This window comes from Myodes glareolus, chromosome 9 (genome assembly GCF_982192425.1).
Source record: "Myodes glareolus chromosome 9, mMyoGla1.1, whole genome shotgun sequence".
Lineage (NCBI taxonomy): Eukaryota > Metazoa > Chordata > Mammalia > Rodentia > Cricetidae > Myodes > Myodes glareolus.
Window position 1 is genome coordinate 37,800,220 of NC_142034.1, and position 16,105 is coordinate 37,816,324.

Sequence of the window (16,105 nt, forward strand, 5' to 3'; positions counted from 1 at the left end):
AAAATACAACTTAATTCTTACAACTGCCGTGTTAGGTAGGTATTAGAAGTTATTACTTAATCTTATTTTACAATTAAGGAAATTGAGAGCCTTAGCATAGATACTAAGTGGCAGAGCCTGGATTCCAACTGTGTGTTTGACTTCAGTGTCTTTGTTTCCTATTGGCCACATTGTGTCTGGCTTTAGAAATTTGTATACTTTAGGCCAGCAAGGTGGCTCAGTGGATAAAGGTACTGTCTACCAAGACTGGAAAATTGAGTTTGATCCCCAAGTTCCATTTGGTAGAATTAAAGTTGACTTTTGCAAGGTATCATCTTACCGAGTGCATGTGTGTGCATTCGTACACATATACTAAATTTAAAAATAGAAAAACTTGTACACTGATTAAGACTCCATTTTGTAGGAGACGGTCTGACTTTATAGATGTTTTTACCTAATCATTTTTATAAAGTATGCTGTAGAATGTGTCTAAAGGATCATATGAGCCGTTTCTGTTCTGTTTGCCTTTTAAGATGGTGATGGAATTTCCTGACAATGTTTTAAATCTCGATGGACATCAGAATAATGGTGCACAATTAAAGCAGTTTATTCAGGTAAAGTTTTACAATCATTGTTTTTTAATCGTGTATAGTGTATGTTTTAAACCATTTAATATTTAACTGTAACTTCTAATTTCTTTTTCTTTTGTTTGTATTTTTGAGACCAGCACTCACTGTTTAGTGGAACTCAGTATAGAATAGGCTGGCCTTGAACTCACAGAGATTACTTGCTTCTTCCCTGCCCGTGCTGAGATTAAAGGCTTTTCCCACCACACAGTAGCTTCTGATTTGTTTTACCTAGGCTTCTCATTAGGTATTAGTAGTACACTGAAGATGATTTCATTTTTTACTATTGTAGTAAATATAGTTACCTAGATTTACAGATCATGTGAAAGAATTGGGTTTTGTTCATATTTTATAGGTTCAAAAAGTTTAACAGGTCATCTTTCCTAGTTTTTACAAGATAGGATTTGCAACATTTTATCAAGAACTTGTTGGGCCAAAGCTATCACTTGGTGCCAAAATGTTTACCCATTTGGTTCCTAGTAACACACACACACACACACGTTTCTTTTTTTAAAGTTAATCCTATAATGTAAATTTTCTAATTTTTTGTTTATTTAGGAAAAAGATATTTCTCAAATGCTCAAAAATATATAACTAAGCCAAACGGTGGTGGTACGTGCCATTAATCCTAGCACTTGGGAGGCAGAGGCAGGCAGATCTTTGAGTTTGAGGCCAGCTTGATTTACAAATTGAGTTCCAGGACAGCCAGAGCTGTGTTACACAGAGAAATGGGAGGGGAGACATGGAAAACAAAAACAACAGCAAAAAAAAATATGTGTGTGTGTGTGTGTGTGTGTGTGTGTGTGTGTGAATACAAAAATAGGAATTGTTAGATTACTTAAGAATCCCCTTTTTATTTATTTATTTTTAATTTATTATTTATTTATTTATTTTTGTTTCTCAAGGCTGTGTTTCTCTTTAGCGTTGGGACCTGTCTTGAAATTTACTCTGTAGACTAGGCTGTCCTTCAACTCAGAAATCCACCTGCCTCTACTTCCTGAGTGCTGGGATTAAAGGGGTGCACTTAGCATGAAAAATTAATAGTAAAGATGAAGAAATATTTGAATATTCTTTCCTTACCTATTTTTCTGGGAGTGTTAATTATAACATAACTGTTAACTCCCTTAAGTAGAAATTACCAGTGTTTTCCCATTTCTCTATTGCTGTGGTTCCTATTTTCCTTGTCATACTCAACATATTATATTCATGTACACTAGCATTGCAGGCTCCTACATAGGTAAGATAGGCCTTTTTTTTTTAAACCCAAGTATAGAAGCCAAACAGTAATGAAAAAGTAATTTTATGTTTTAAGAAGTATTCATCTTTTTTTACTTTCAGCGACATAGTATGCTTAAGCAACAAGATCTAAGTATTGCCATGGTGGTAACATCCCGGGAAGTCTTGAGTGCACTTTCTCAGCTTGTTCCATGTGTTGGTTGTCGGCGCAGTGTGGAACGCCTCTTTTCTCAGCTTGTAGATTCTGGAAATCCTGCCCTTGAACCTCTGACAGTAGGGCCCAAGGGAGTGCTATCTCTGACTCGAAGCTGCATGACTGATGCAAAGAAACTTTATACATTATTTTATGTACATGGGTAAGTATAGTTAATTAAGAAACAACTTATTAATAAAATAGTTAATTTTAAACAACTTGATAAGAGTGGGGCCTTTCCTGTAAATTTCTCTAGGGTAAAGATTGAACTCAACAGTTTTATTGAGTAACTTCTAATTTCTGCTCTAGTGTGGAGAGAGGTATTTATAGTAAGCAAATAAATGGTTGAGTATAAGTTACAAAGAAAACAGTAAGATGGGCAGAAGTAAGAAAATGAGTGGATTAAATGACTATGAAGAGTGTGGTCTGGGAATGCCCTTCTGATAATAGATGAGTAAAGTAAGCAAGGGAGCCCTCCGTCTGTCTGGATGAAGGTACAAAAGGAAGAACAAGCATAAAGGGCCAGAGGTTAACGTTTTCTTGACTTGTCTGAAGAACAGCAAGGAGACTGTGTTGGCTGGAGCCTGATGATGACAGTGATAAAAGTTCAGTTATGGCAGTGTCTCATCGTCGTGCTGAGGTGCTTACTCTGAGTAGACGGGAAGCTTTGCAGAGTTGTGAGCAGATGAGTAAACAGTCTGACTTGAAATTTGGCCTACAGTGACCTTTGTGTTGAGAATAAAGTGAAGAGGGTGCAAAGTATAAATATCTGGAGGAATAGGTTGTTTAATGATAAATGGGGAAAGTGACTTGGGTTACTGGTGATAAAGACACTAAGAAATGATAGGATCCTGAAATATTTTGGGGATTTTGTATAGATTAATAAGGGAAGGGATAGCTTCTGTAATGATTCTTAGGTTTGCGGTGTAATGTATAAGCAAATCAAGATACTTCTTGTCAAGACTAATGGCTTACCAGGACCCACGCAGTTCAAGGAAAGAACCAACTCCCAAAAGTTGCCCTCTGAACTTCACTTGTGATTGAACTCTCCCAGTTGCATACTTGCATACATACATACATACATATATAAATGTAATTAAAATAGTTTTGGTTTTTAAATTTTATTATTTATTTTTATTTTTGGTTTTTCGCAATAGGATTTCTCTGTGTAGCTTTGGAGCCTGTCCTGGAACTCACTCTGTAGCCCAGGCTGGCCTCAAACTCAGAGAGATCCTTCTGCCTCTACCTCCTGAGTGCTGGGAGTAAAGGCATGCGACACCACTCCCGGCTAACAGTTTTTTTGTTTGTTTGTTTTTAAAGTATAACAGATGATTTCCTTTTACTGAGATGGGCAAGACTAGGCAGAAGTTTTTCAGTGTTCTTTTATATATGCTAAGTTAGAGATTTTAATTGGATATCAACAGTATTTTCTTGTGTCAGTTACTAAGTATCAATAAGAAAAGGTATTAAAAGACCAAACTCAGAGGCTCTTCAGTTTGGAGGTGATGGTAGAGACTTTTGATTTATTTTTATTCATTTTTGAAGTTCAGTGGATTGGTCCCAGGACCTCATGCTTATTAGGCAAGTACTCTACTTCTGAGCTATAGCTCTGACAGGGCTTTGGATTTTAACTGCTTGGAGAAAATAAAAAAAAAAAAGAAAGAAACTTTAGAGGAATAACATAATTTGATATTATGATTTAAAAGGATTACTCTTGCTGCTGAGTGAATTCTAATGTAAAGTGCAATGGTGGCACACTATGGAACCGTTTGGAAAATTGTAATTGATTAACTAGGGATTGGTGGGTTCAACAAGGGAGATAAGTGATAGGATTGTAGATATATCTGAAAATTATAAAAGTTAATTGACAAGCTTTGCTAATTGGTTGGATGTATATTGTATGTAGCAGTATTACACATTGCATATATTTATTCTGTATATATACATTCACTATATGTTTTACATTTATTTGTGTGCGTTCACATGGAATAGCTTGTGTGAAGGTCAGTGGACAACTTTAGGGAATCAGTTATCCTTTCATGTGAGTCCCAAATCATCAGGCTTGGCAGCCACTTTCCATTACCCACGAGCCATCTTGCCAGCCCAACATTGTATAGTCATACAAAATTTTTGTGGTTGACCTCTCAAAGATAGTATGTGTTTGTATAATATTTGAACAAAGGTGAAAGTCATGTAAGCAGTCTCTAAAATGTCAGGGTGTCAGACACATGGTAGGTACCAGAATAAGAGTGATAGTCTAGGGAAAGAAGGCATTGATTGAAGTACGTTTCTTGCAGCTGGACTGACTAGAAATGGGGAGGGAAAAATTAGTGTAAACAGCTTTGCGTAAGAGTTTATTGAAGACATGTTCAGAATAGGTAATGTCTCTGTAATATTGTTAAATATACTTCTCACAAAAGGGCATCTAATAGAGATTTTCAAAATTTGAAAGAGAAATAACAAACTTTTAATGGTTTATTTTTCACTAGGTCCAAACTAAATGATATGATAGATGCTATTCCAAAAAGTAAGAAGAACAAGCGATGTCAGTTGCACTCCTTAGATACACACAAGCCTAAACCTTTGGGGTAAGTAGAAGTAAATACCAGAATGCTTCATTGATGTTTAAGTATATAAATGTTGGTCATATTCAGCAAAAATGATAATACATTGCTAGTTGTGTTAATTGGATTACATTCTGACATGTCAAAATAAACATGTTCTTGGTTTCTATTGACCTTTCTGCATTGACACTGTAAGGTTACTGACTTAAGTTTTTCCCTTAAGTGTGTTTTACAAGGAATTTTTTGAGAAATTTATGTCACTGATTTTAAAGTTTTCAAAGTAGTAATATTCTTTGATCTGTAACTATCATGTTTAAATTATTTTTGTCTTATTTCTAGGTTTTCTAGTTTAAGGATTTTAAAAAGCCTTAATAAGTTATGGTAGTGTGTATTTGTATAATTAATTTTCAGTTTTCTTGGTTTAGTGTATAATACTGATTTGCCCCTATTTCCTGGCATAGTGCCACAGTTGTTTGCCGATTTGCCTTTAATAACTACTTGGGGAGGATAATTTAAAGGGAATTTTAAAGAAAATTTTGTTTGGAGGAGAATAAGGTGAAATAAAAGTGTTCTAAGTTCACTTAAATATCTCAATGTCATTGGAACCGTCTTACAGACATTTTCCCTAACATAAAGACCCAGATACCCAGGTCTTCCTATGCCCAGGAAAAATAATGTTTTTAAAAATGTTATCAGCCGGGTGCTGGTAGTGCATGCCTTTAATCCCAGCACTTAGGCAGCAGAGACAGGTGGATCTATGTGAGTTTGAGGCCAGCCTGGTCTACAGAGCAAGTTCCAGGACAGGCTCCACAGCTACGGTTTTTCTGTCTCGGAAACCAAAAAAAAAAAATTTATCAGGGCCCAGTGTGTAGCACAACACTTGGAAATGGATACAGGTGAATCCCTTTGAGTTTGAAGCTAGCCTGGTCTACATAACAAATTCTAGGCTAGTCAAGTCTACATAGTGAGACCCTGACTCAAAAATAAGCAAAATGAAAAAAATCAAGAAAGCTGTTAAATGCAGAGAAGTAGAAAGACCATGAAGTAGAGACTTAATAAGTGATCCCCAACCTCAGCCTTCTGAGCACAAATGGAGACTGTAGGCACTCCTCCCATCCTGTGTGCCTTGCTCAGATTCAGTGCTTACCAAACTTTGAAACATTTGTTTCACCCATCTATCCACCTTTTTCTTTGCTGAAGTATTTTAAGAAAAGTTCAAGGCACCTGCTATTCTCTGTTCACATACATCTTTAAAACAGATGAACATTTTCATGCCCACAATGGGCATTAACTATATTAACAACAGAGTTAACTATAATTATCTAATACCCAGTTGATACTCAAGATTTCCTTATTGTGCCTAACAGTATCTTTTTGCATTGGTTTGTTGCGGTAGAATCTAAACAAGAGCTGTATATTCCAGAGTATCTAAATACAGGGTACTATGAAACCAACAAGGGTCTTTATAGTCTAGAGTAGCTCCTGAGTAAGTTATTTTGCATTCTTGTGGAATTTTGTTGTTATTTGAAAACAGTCATGCAGCCCTGGCTGGCCTTGAACATTCTGTATAGTTTGTAATAGTGGAAGTTTACCTGGCACTCCTGATCCTGTCAGTACCTCCCTAGTACTGAGATAGCGGGCATGGACTGGCTTCTTCATCTGTCTTAAGTACGCGTTTTTGTCAGTATCGTTCGATAGAAGACTCCTCTCTAAATGCTCATTTCGGTCTCAATCATCCCATTAGAAAATGAGCTAAGCAGTATGGTATAGTCAGAAAAGGCCTGCCTTCTGATTTTGTTTTCTTCTCTTCTTCGTCCTTATCTTCGGTTTTGTTGTTTCTCTTCTCTTTTTTGTGGTTCTGAGGATTGAACCCAGGGTTTCACACATGAGTACTAGTCAGGTATTCTACCACTGAGTTACACTTTAGCCTCTTTATGCATGTACTTTATTGAGGACTAATAAAAAACAATAGATAGCCCAGCATCTTATATACCTGTTCTCAGTGCTATTTTATGTGAAGACCAGTTCTTCCTGTTTTGTTCTAACTTCTACTCTGCTTAATCAGATATCTACTTCTATTTAATGGATAAGTAGCTACATCTTCCTATCTTGTAGCATTCAAGTGAAAAAATAAATCTCTGCAACCTTCATGTTCCCTTTTAGGTACAACTTCTATACATGGAAAGTCAGTTTTTTGAAGATTGTTTATTGAATGTGAAATGAATATAAATGGAGCTAGTTGATCTTAAGGAGTGTGACTTTGCTAATATAGCTTTGGTTATTCCCCAGTGTATGTAGATAGTCTGATTATAGTCTGTTTAGTCAGGATGCCTGGAGTAGGTAGAGTACCTTGAAAGGCTTCCACAGTTGTTTGCTGTTGGAAGTCCTCATTTTATGTTTTTTCCTGTTTCCTAACCTCAGGTTTTTGTTATGTCCCCCCCCCCTTTTTTTTTTCAAAGAATACTCCCTGGGTTTCAGCTTAATAAAGAGCAGTGATTCAGTCATCTTTACTGAGTGTTCTTTTAGCTGTGCAAGTAAATCCTAGTTATTTTCTGTCTGGAAGTTTGGTATCTGAAAGAAAGATCCAGGTCAAACTTGTAGGCCAGTAGTTAGTGATTGAGGGTAAGGTAGTATAAGAAAACGGTATGTAAAATTATGTGCAAGAGCAGAGAGTGCTGGGAGATTCTGGTTAATGGTGCAACAGAAGCTGCTAATCAGAAAATTGAGCAAGTATAGCCAAATGGGTAGGAGGAAGCTGGTCTGGTCAGCTGTATTGAATGTTCCTGAGTCACTGAGGACCCCATTGTGGACACTGGTTTAACAGCTCTGATGAAGAGCAGAGCTGGTGGTTGAGTGGAAGCAGAGTCTAGATTGGAGTGGACAGAAGATGAATACAAGATTGTAGTGGGTTAGATGTGTGGAAAGTACAGGAGGAGGAGGAAGTGACTTTGAAAGAGTACTTTTCAGGAAGCCTGTCTTGAATCACCTGAGGCATAAGGCCTAGATCTGATCTCAGTGGGAGGTCACTTAAACCTGACTGTCAAAGAGGAATAGAGAACTGAGAGAGAGGATTTAACATGCAAGATAGATCAGGAGCTGAAGTTTTGCTATCAGAGTAGGTAGACCTGAACCTTGGTTTGACCCTTCCCCTTTAGTGGGGTTAAAGTACTGGATTGTATAATGACATGATGTTAAGCCAGGAGTTGAGAAATACTTATTTAGCTCTGAAAAGATTCAGGTTATTACATCTTAAGCAAGTGTGACATTTAATTTCTAGGACTGTAATGAGACCTGCAGATCAGGCAGGATCCAGTTCAGGATTAGCAAAAAATCTAGAAGACTTACTCTTGACTGGAATCTAGACATTTCTGTAGGAATGCACAACTGCCACACAGCAAAATGCATGACCAATGGCACACTGAAACTAGTTGGGGAGGAGGGACTGGGAAATTCTCAGTAAGTTTAAAGAAATTATGTGTGTAGTACTTCCTATTAACTTAGACTGTATAGTGTGTGAATCTTGGCCTGCTGTGTTCATTAAGCATAAACTTAATGTATTTTTGTTAGATTAATACATGATTTTCATGGCTACTTGGAAATGTGAAGGTAGATAAATTTTGTTACCATTGGCTAACTGTAAATAAGAATGCCTTAAATAATAATCATTTAATGATCACATTAAATAGGGAATTTTCAATTGTTTAAAGATTGATCCATGTTTAGTAGGTGAAAAGACTATAACTTCTTAAGTACCATTTTGGCTTTAGAACATTTCAAGTGTATTTGCTTGTAAAATACTCAACATATAAACCAGTTTCTGTAATTATAACTGTAAATAATGTGAAATAATATCGAGTAACTTGATAGTCAAGTGTTTGAAGTAAACATATGAAACACATTAAATAACAATGTATTAAGATTAAATATGTAATCTGTTATTCAAATTTGTGGAGTTATCTTACTAATTTTTTAATATGTTAAAGAATTCATGATTTTAATATAGACCTTAGAAATGATTTCTTCAGGTTATCTCAGTGTCACTAAGCTTTGTACCATACTGTACTGCAGTGAAGGGAGCAGTAGCAGTGTCAGTTCAGAGAAGTTAAGTACAGATAAGAGAAGTAGTGAAGACCACAGGAAGGACAGCAAGTGTAGGATCATTTTCCATTATGGACCTTTCCAGGGAACAGCCAGGTAAAACAAAGCACTCCTTTATTCTGCCTTTTTAAATCTTTTACCTTATATATGCCTCCTTGTCACTAATACTTAACTCTTCTTACAGAGGATGTTGGATGGATGTATGGGAACTAATGTCCCAGGAATGCAGGGATGAAGTAGTTTTAATTGACTCCAGTTGTCTCTTAGAAACACTAGAAACATATCTGCGAAAGCACAGGTAAGTAAGTGCAGAGTTCATTATGATATAGTGGGGAGGGTATCTTAGGTGTCAGTCATTCAGAGTAGCCTATCAATAGCTTCCTTTGTATAAAAGTATTCCAGTATTCTTCCTGTTAATATCTGGCAATAGAGGTCAGGGTAGTTAATTTCTCAGTGAGGTGCTTTTGAGTGTTAGCCTTCTTATCTCTTCTTTTTAAAGATTTATTATTATCATTATGCATTTTTTTTGACAGGGTAGCCCTGGAGTGCTGGGATTACAGTCATGGGCCACCACACCCAGTATTTATTATCTTTAAATGTGCGTGTGCGTGAAGCTTGGAGAGACCAGAGTTGTTGGGACTCTTAGAGCTGGAGTTATAGGCAGTTGTGGGCTGCTTGACATAGTTGCTGGGAATCAAAATTCGGTTTTACAAGAGTAGTGCTTGTTCTTCACCATGGATACCATCTCTCCTGTTTCTCTTGTCTTTTTTTTTTTTTTTGGTAATTTTTATTGGTTGTTCCAGATGGTCTTTCATGAAATATGAGTGGTATGAGTGGATTGAATATATTAAAGGTATAGTTAATCACTTTAGGAAGGATATATTATTAATCATATTTGATGTGTTTTCAAAATTAAATTAGCAGCTTTTTTTGACCTAGAGTTGTAGCATGCATGAGCTCTGGGTTAGATCCTCAACCCAGCATAAACTCGGCATGGTTGAACAAGATTGTAATCCCAGCACTTGGGAGGTAGAGGCGAGATGGTCATGAGTTCAAGGCAGCCTGGGATACGAGTGACCTGGCTTTCACCTAAAAAGCTTTTCATTTCCTAATTTGAAATATTTCCTCTGTTTGTCAGAGCCTTTAAATAGAGTTAGAATGTATTTGTTTCATGTAACCTCAAAATTTTTTTTTTTTTTTTTAGAGTATGTTACAAAGGAATTTTTTAAGTGCTCGAAATCCTTTAGGAAAGGAAAGGAACTGGTAAAGGAACCGTCTAGTGATTGCATTGTTATTGGGGCCGGTGCTGTTGTTACAAATTTGCTACATTTGACTTGGGAATAGATAATGACTTTGCTTTCACTTAAAAAAACAAGAATTATAAAAGCAGGTGTTAACAAAATTGGTGTTTAAATGGCAACAAAACTAATGAACTGCATACTCAGTTCCTTTTTTTTTTTTTTTACTTACAAACTTTCTCATTTGTGTCTTTTTGGTTGGTTATCAAAAAGTAGACAGTGTATTGATTTTTTGGATTTGGGAGAGGAGACTAAATACAAAATGTTTATCCTATCTCTTTTAAGTATGAATCGGTTTATCTAGAAGGTATCTTTGGGGTTGTATAACAAACTAATGTTCTGAAGTTTCCTGTGTTTTGGTTTTATTTTATTTATGTATTTATTTATTTATTTTTAGGTTTTTTTTAATTGATTTTTATTGAACTCTACATTTTTCTCTGCTCCCCTCCCTGCCTCTCCCCTTCAACTCTCCCCCAAGGTCCCCATGCTCCCAATTTACTCAGGAGATCTTGTCTTTTTCTACTTTATAATTTTCATATAGATTATATCTATGTAAGTCTTTCTTAGTGTCTGTATTGTTGTGTGAGTTCTCTGGGATTGTGGTTTGTAGGCTGGCTTTCTTTGCTTTATGTTTTGAAACCACCTATGAGTGAGTACATGTGATAATTGTCTTTCTGTGTCTGGGTTACCTCACTCAAAATAATGTTTTCTAGCTCCATCCATTTTCATGCAAAATTCAAGTTGTTATTTTTTTTTTCTGCTGTGTAGTACTCCATTGTGTAAATGTACCACATTTTTCTTATCCATTCCTTCGGTCCAAGGGACATTTAGCTTATTTCCAGATTCTGGCTATGACAAAGCTGCTATGAACACAGTTGAGCACATGTCCTGTGGCACAATTGATCATCCTTTGGATATATACCCAAAAGTGATATTACTGAGTCTTGAGGAAGGTTGCTTCCTAATTTTCTGAGAAATCGCCACACTGACATCCAAAGGGGTTGTACCAGCTTGCATTCCCACCAGCAATGCAGAAGTGTTCCCTTTTCCCCACAACCTCTCCAGCATAATTTGTCATCAGTGTTTTTGATCTTGGCCATTTTTACAGGTGTAAGATGGAATCTCAGATTTGTTTTGATTTGCATTTCTCTGATGACTAAGGATGTTGAACATTTCTTTAAGTGTCTTTCAGCCATTTTAGATTCCTCCATTGAGAGTTCTCTGTTTAGGTCTGTACTCCATTTTTTAAAATTGGATTATATGTTCTTTTGGTGACCAATTTCTTGAGTTGTTTGTATATTTTGGAGATGAGACCTCTGTCTGATGTGGGGTTAGTGAAGATCTTTTCCCATTCTGTAGGCTGTCATTTTGTCTTGTTGACCGTGTCCTTTGCTTTACAGAAGCTTTTCAGTTTCAGGAGGTCCCGTTTATTAATTGTTTCAGTGTCTGTGCTGCTGGGGTTATATTTAGGAAGTGGTTCCCTGTGCCAATGTGTTCAAGTGTATTTCCCACTTTCTCTTCTATAAAGTTCAATGTGGCTGGCTTTATGTTGAGGTCTTTGATCCATTTGGACTTGAGTTTTGTGCATGGCGATAGATAATGGGTCTATTTTCATTCTTGTACATGTTAATATCCAGTTTTTCCAGCACCACTTGTTAAATATGCTTTCTTTTTTCCATTTGATATTTTTTTGCTTTTTTATCAAAGATCAGATGTTTGAAGATGTATGGATTGATATCTGGGTCTTCTGTTCAGTTCCATTGGTCCTCCTGTCTGTTCTTATGCCAATACCAGGCTGTTTTCAGTATTGTAGCTTTGTAGTAGAATTTGAAGTCAGGGATTGTGATGCCTCCAGAAGTTCTTTTATTGTACAGGATTGTTTTGACTATCCTGGGTTTTTTTGCTTTTCCATCTGAAGTTGAGTACTGTTCTTTCGAGGTCTGTGAAGAATTTTTCTGGGATTTTGATGGGTATCGTGTTGAATCTGTGGTTTTATTTTAATAAGGAGATACTGAGTATTTTATAAATACTTTAAGAAAATTTAATTAGTAAAATTTTATATGTAAAAAAGATAAATTGAGTTTGCATAGAATTTGTTCTATCCATTAAAACTTCGTAGCAATTTTTTTGTTTTGTGTATATACTAATAGCTGTACATGGATACGCAATTCCACAGCTCCTGTGTGGTGGTTGGAGGACAACTTGGACTCACTTTTTTCTTTACAGCTTTACATGGGTTTGGGAGTTTGAACTCAAGGTGCTAGGACTTCAGGGCAAGCACTTTTACAACGAGTCATGTCGGGTTTTTTATTTTATATATATTTGTATGAATTTGAATGTATGTTTGCATACCACATGTGTGTAGGTGTTTATCGAAGCCAGAAGGGGGCGTTGAATTCCCTGGAATTGGAGTTACAAACAGCCATTAGTCACCTGATATGGGTGCTGAGGACCAAACCTGGGTCCTCTGTAAGAGCAAAATGTTTTCTTAACTCCCAAGCCATCTTTCAGGCTTCCTATGCCTCAGTTTTTAAGACAAAAATAACTACAGGATGTATACAGGGTTTACTCTGGGATTAGGTTAAATTGTGAGGACTGACGACATAGTGAAGTTCTCTTCGGATATTTTGACAGTGTGACACATGTCAAGAGTGTTTGCAGATCCTTATCACTGCTCAGCTCTTACAGCTTCCTTTCAGTTTTTGAGGTGTAATCTGTTTCAATTGGTTTCTAAATGGCCTTATTATATACTACCCCCCTCCTTTCCTGTCTCACTCTCTTCTGTTTCTGTCTGCTTGTTGTAAAGCCTGATAACCCAGAACCTTCACAGAGGAAGGAGAGAGATTTGACTCCAGGAAGTTTTATTCTGACCTCTACACATACACTGTGACGCTCGCCCAGCCATTTTGCAAACCCTCTCCTTTCATTCCATCCTTCTGTGTCCTTCCGTCCTTCTATCCTTCCGTCCTTCTGTCCTTCTGTCCTTCCTTGGAATAAAGTCTTGCTGTGTTGCTTAGACTGGCATCAAACTCCTAGGCACAAGTGTTCCTCCTGTTTCAGTTTCTCAAATAATGAGGGTCACATACCACCATATACCCAGATGCCCTCCTTTTAAAAGTCTGAATAATGTCCAAATATAGAACACATTTCCTTTATTCATCCATTGATGAACATCTAGATCATTTACAATCTTGGCTGTTGTGAATATTGCTATTGTGAATGTGGGTCTGCCAAATATACATAATTTATTCCTGGAAGTGTGACTTCTTAATCATAGAGTAGGTTTTTTTTTTTAAATTTTTTATCTATTTGTACTGGTGTGATATAAGCATGCTACATGTAGGCAGAGGTCAGAGGATAGCTTCTAGAAGTTAGTTCCCTTCTACTATGTGGGTCATAAAAGTTAAACTCAGGTCTCCAGGCTTGGCAGCAATCAGCACATTTACTCACCAAGAAGCCATCTCACCTGCCTCTGCAGTTTTTATTTTGAGGAACCTCCATCCAGGCTTCCATAGTGTTCTGTCTTTTTAATTTTTTTTTAAACTTTTTTTTTTCTTTAAATAGGCTCTCACGCTATATATCCTGACTGACCTGAAACTCTCTGTAGACCAGGCTGTCCTTGAACTCACAGAGATCCACCTGCTTCTGCCTCCTGAGTGTTGAGGATTAAAGGCATGCACCATTGATTACAGCGTGTTTTTTTTAATGTTCCTACCCACAGCATGCAGCAGTGATTTCTTTACGTTCCTACTACCACTGGTTTTTCTCTGGGTGTTTGTTTCACTTGTGGTTTATTGATAGTAACTATCTTAGTAGGAGTGAGGGCACTAATTATGGTTTTGACTTTGTATTGGTGATGCTGAGGATTTTCTCACATGTGTACTGGCCATGTGTATATCATCTCTGAGAATATGTAACCCAGGGGCCTTATGAGCTTCCACAGACCTGCTCATTTTTTTAATTGGGTTTCTTTTTGGACTTGGCATGGTAGTTCATGTCTGTAATCCCAGCACTTGGATTATAGAAGCAGGTAGATCTCTGTTCTGCATGTTTGATCCCATCTTGCTCTCTAAATAGTGAGTCCCATACTAGCCAGGGCTACATAGTGATAATCCTGTTTCAAATGTTGGGGAGTATGTAGGTGATTGGTTTGTTTGTTTGTTTTGTTTTGTTTTTGAGATTGAATCTCACTGTGTATCTCTGGCTGTTCTGGAACTCAGAGATCTGCCTGCCTCTGCCTCCCAAGCACTGGGCCTAAAGGTGTACACCACTATGTCTAGCTAAGAGGTGGGATTCTTTTGAGATTTTCTTTTCTTTTCTTCTTCTTTTTTTTTTTTAAACATAGTGTAGCCTGTTTGGCCTAGAACTTGAGTTGTAGACCAGGCTGGCCTTGAATTTGGAATAATCCTGTTTCTGACTCCTTAATGCTAGGGTTATAGGCATGCATGACTATGTCTGGTTTAAGAAACATACCTGCCTATATATGTAGTTGTCTATTTTATATATCTATATATGAGTGTGTTTGTGTGTGTGTGTATTATTGATCCAATATCTGTACGTTAGGCTTGGCTTCCTCTGTGTTGGGATTACAGGTGTAAATCACTATATTTAACTTATAGAAATTTTTTATATTCTGGATATTACTTCCTATTCAGATGTTTTCCCTGATTCTGTGGTTGCTTGTCCACTGGCTTATTACTCTTTTTGTTTCTTTTTGTTTGTTTGTTTTTAAGATATTTATTATGTATATAGTGTTTTGTCTGAATGTGTGCCTACAGACCAGAAGAGGGCACCAGATCTCATTATAGATGTTTGTGAGCCACCATGTGGTTTCTTGGGAATTGAACTCAGGACCTCTGGAAGAATAGTCAGTGCTCTTAACCTCTGCGCCACCTCTCCAGCCCGTTTCTTTGGTCTTTAGAGACAGGGTTTCTCTGTGTAGCTCTGGCTGTCCTGGAACTCATTCTGTAGGCCAGGCTGGCCTCAAATTGAGATATCTCTTTGCTTCTGTCTCCGCAGTGCTGGGTTTAAAAGTGTGTGCTACCACCTCCAGGCTTCCTCATTTTTTTTCTTAGTATTTATTTATTTTAGTAGATTGTTCTCATTATGTGTATGCAGGCGCCTCATGGACGTTAAAAGAGGCGTCAAATTCCTTGGGATTAGAACCAGACAGTTGTGAGCTGCTGTGTGGGTGCTGGGAACTGAACCCCAGTTCTGGGAGCAGCAAGTACTCTTAATTGCTGAGTCATTTCTCCAGCTTTCCTTTGCTACTTGAAGTTTTTTTTATGATTTATTTTTATTTTATGTGTATTGGTGTTTTGCTTGCGTGTATGTCCGTGTGAGGGTGTTGAATCTCCTAGAACTGGAGTTACAGACAGTTGTGAGCAGCCAATGCTATTTACGGCTGAGCCATCTCTCCAGTCCAGCTTAGAAGTTTTTAAGTTTAATGAAGTATATTTTGCTTTCGTTGTGTTTTGATACCATATCCAAGAAATTGTTGTCTAGTCTAATGCTATGATATTTTCTGCCTGTATTCTAAGAGGTTTATGTCTTTAGGTTTTAATATCTGTGTCTTCAATCTATCTTGAGTTAATTTTTAAATTTCCCCATGATCATTTTCAAAGCATTAGTGAAGTAGAGTGATTTAATGTGAGTCTTGTCAGTTTCACTGCCTTCTAACCTCGTAAGCTTAAAAATCCTCTAATTTAACATATATTTCCTTAAAAAAAAGATGATTATCTTTTATGGGGACAGAAAGACCTGAAGGCAGTAAAAATATTACATGGTAGTTGCAAGAATAAATAAAACAGTAAGAAGCGTAAGGCAGAAATAAAAGGCAGGTTGGTGTGTGCCTATAGCCACTGCTCCTTCCACTTTCTGGGGAGGCAGAAGCAGGAAGATTTTTACAAGCTCAAGATTTCAGGAATGGCCTAAGGAGTGTAATGAGCCTCCTCCACCCCTGGTGTGCGCGTGTGTATACAGATGCGCTTGTTCATGAGAATACCTGTATAGACGAGTGGTTGAAGAGGCTGATAAAGTTTCTTCCTCTGAAGCAGGTCTCTCACTGAACCTAAACCTGGAGCTTGCCATTTTGCTAGATGGACTAGCAAG

At 37.1% G+C, this 16,105-nt stretch overlaps 1 protein-coding gene across 8 annotated transcripts in view; it reads left to right on the plus strand.

Annotated features, from left to right (window-relative positions):
• The window catches only part of Ggnbp2 (gametogenetin binding protein 2), a 36,473-nt gene that overhangs the window by 8,396 nt on the left and 11,972 nt on the right, over positions 1–16,105 (plus strand). For 6 of the 8 annotated variants that reach the window (XM_048446721.3, XM_048446719.3, XM_085695595.2 and 3 more), the window contains 5 exons: positions 513–593; positions 1,944–2,197; positions 4,524–4,622; positions 8,667–8,792; positions 8,881–8,994. In XM_048446721.3, coding sequence (XP_048302678.1) covers positions 513–593; positions 1,944–2,197; positions 4,524–4,622; positions 8,667–8,792; positions 8,881–8,994 — 674 coding nt within the window. The remainder of the gene's footprint in view (positions 1–512; positions 594–1,943; positions 2,198–4,523; positions 4,623–8,666; positions 8,793–8,880; positions 8,995–16,105) is intronic. The other 2 variants (XM_048446718.2, XM_048446723.2) reach the window with 1 other exon arrangement.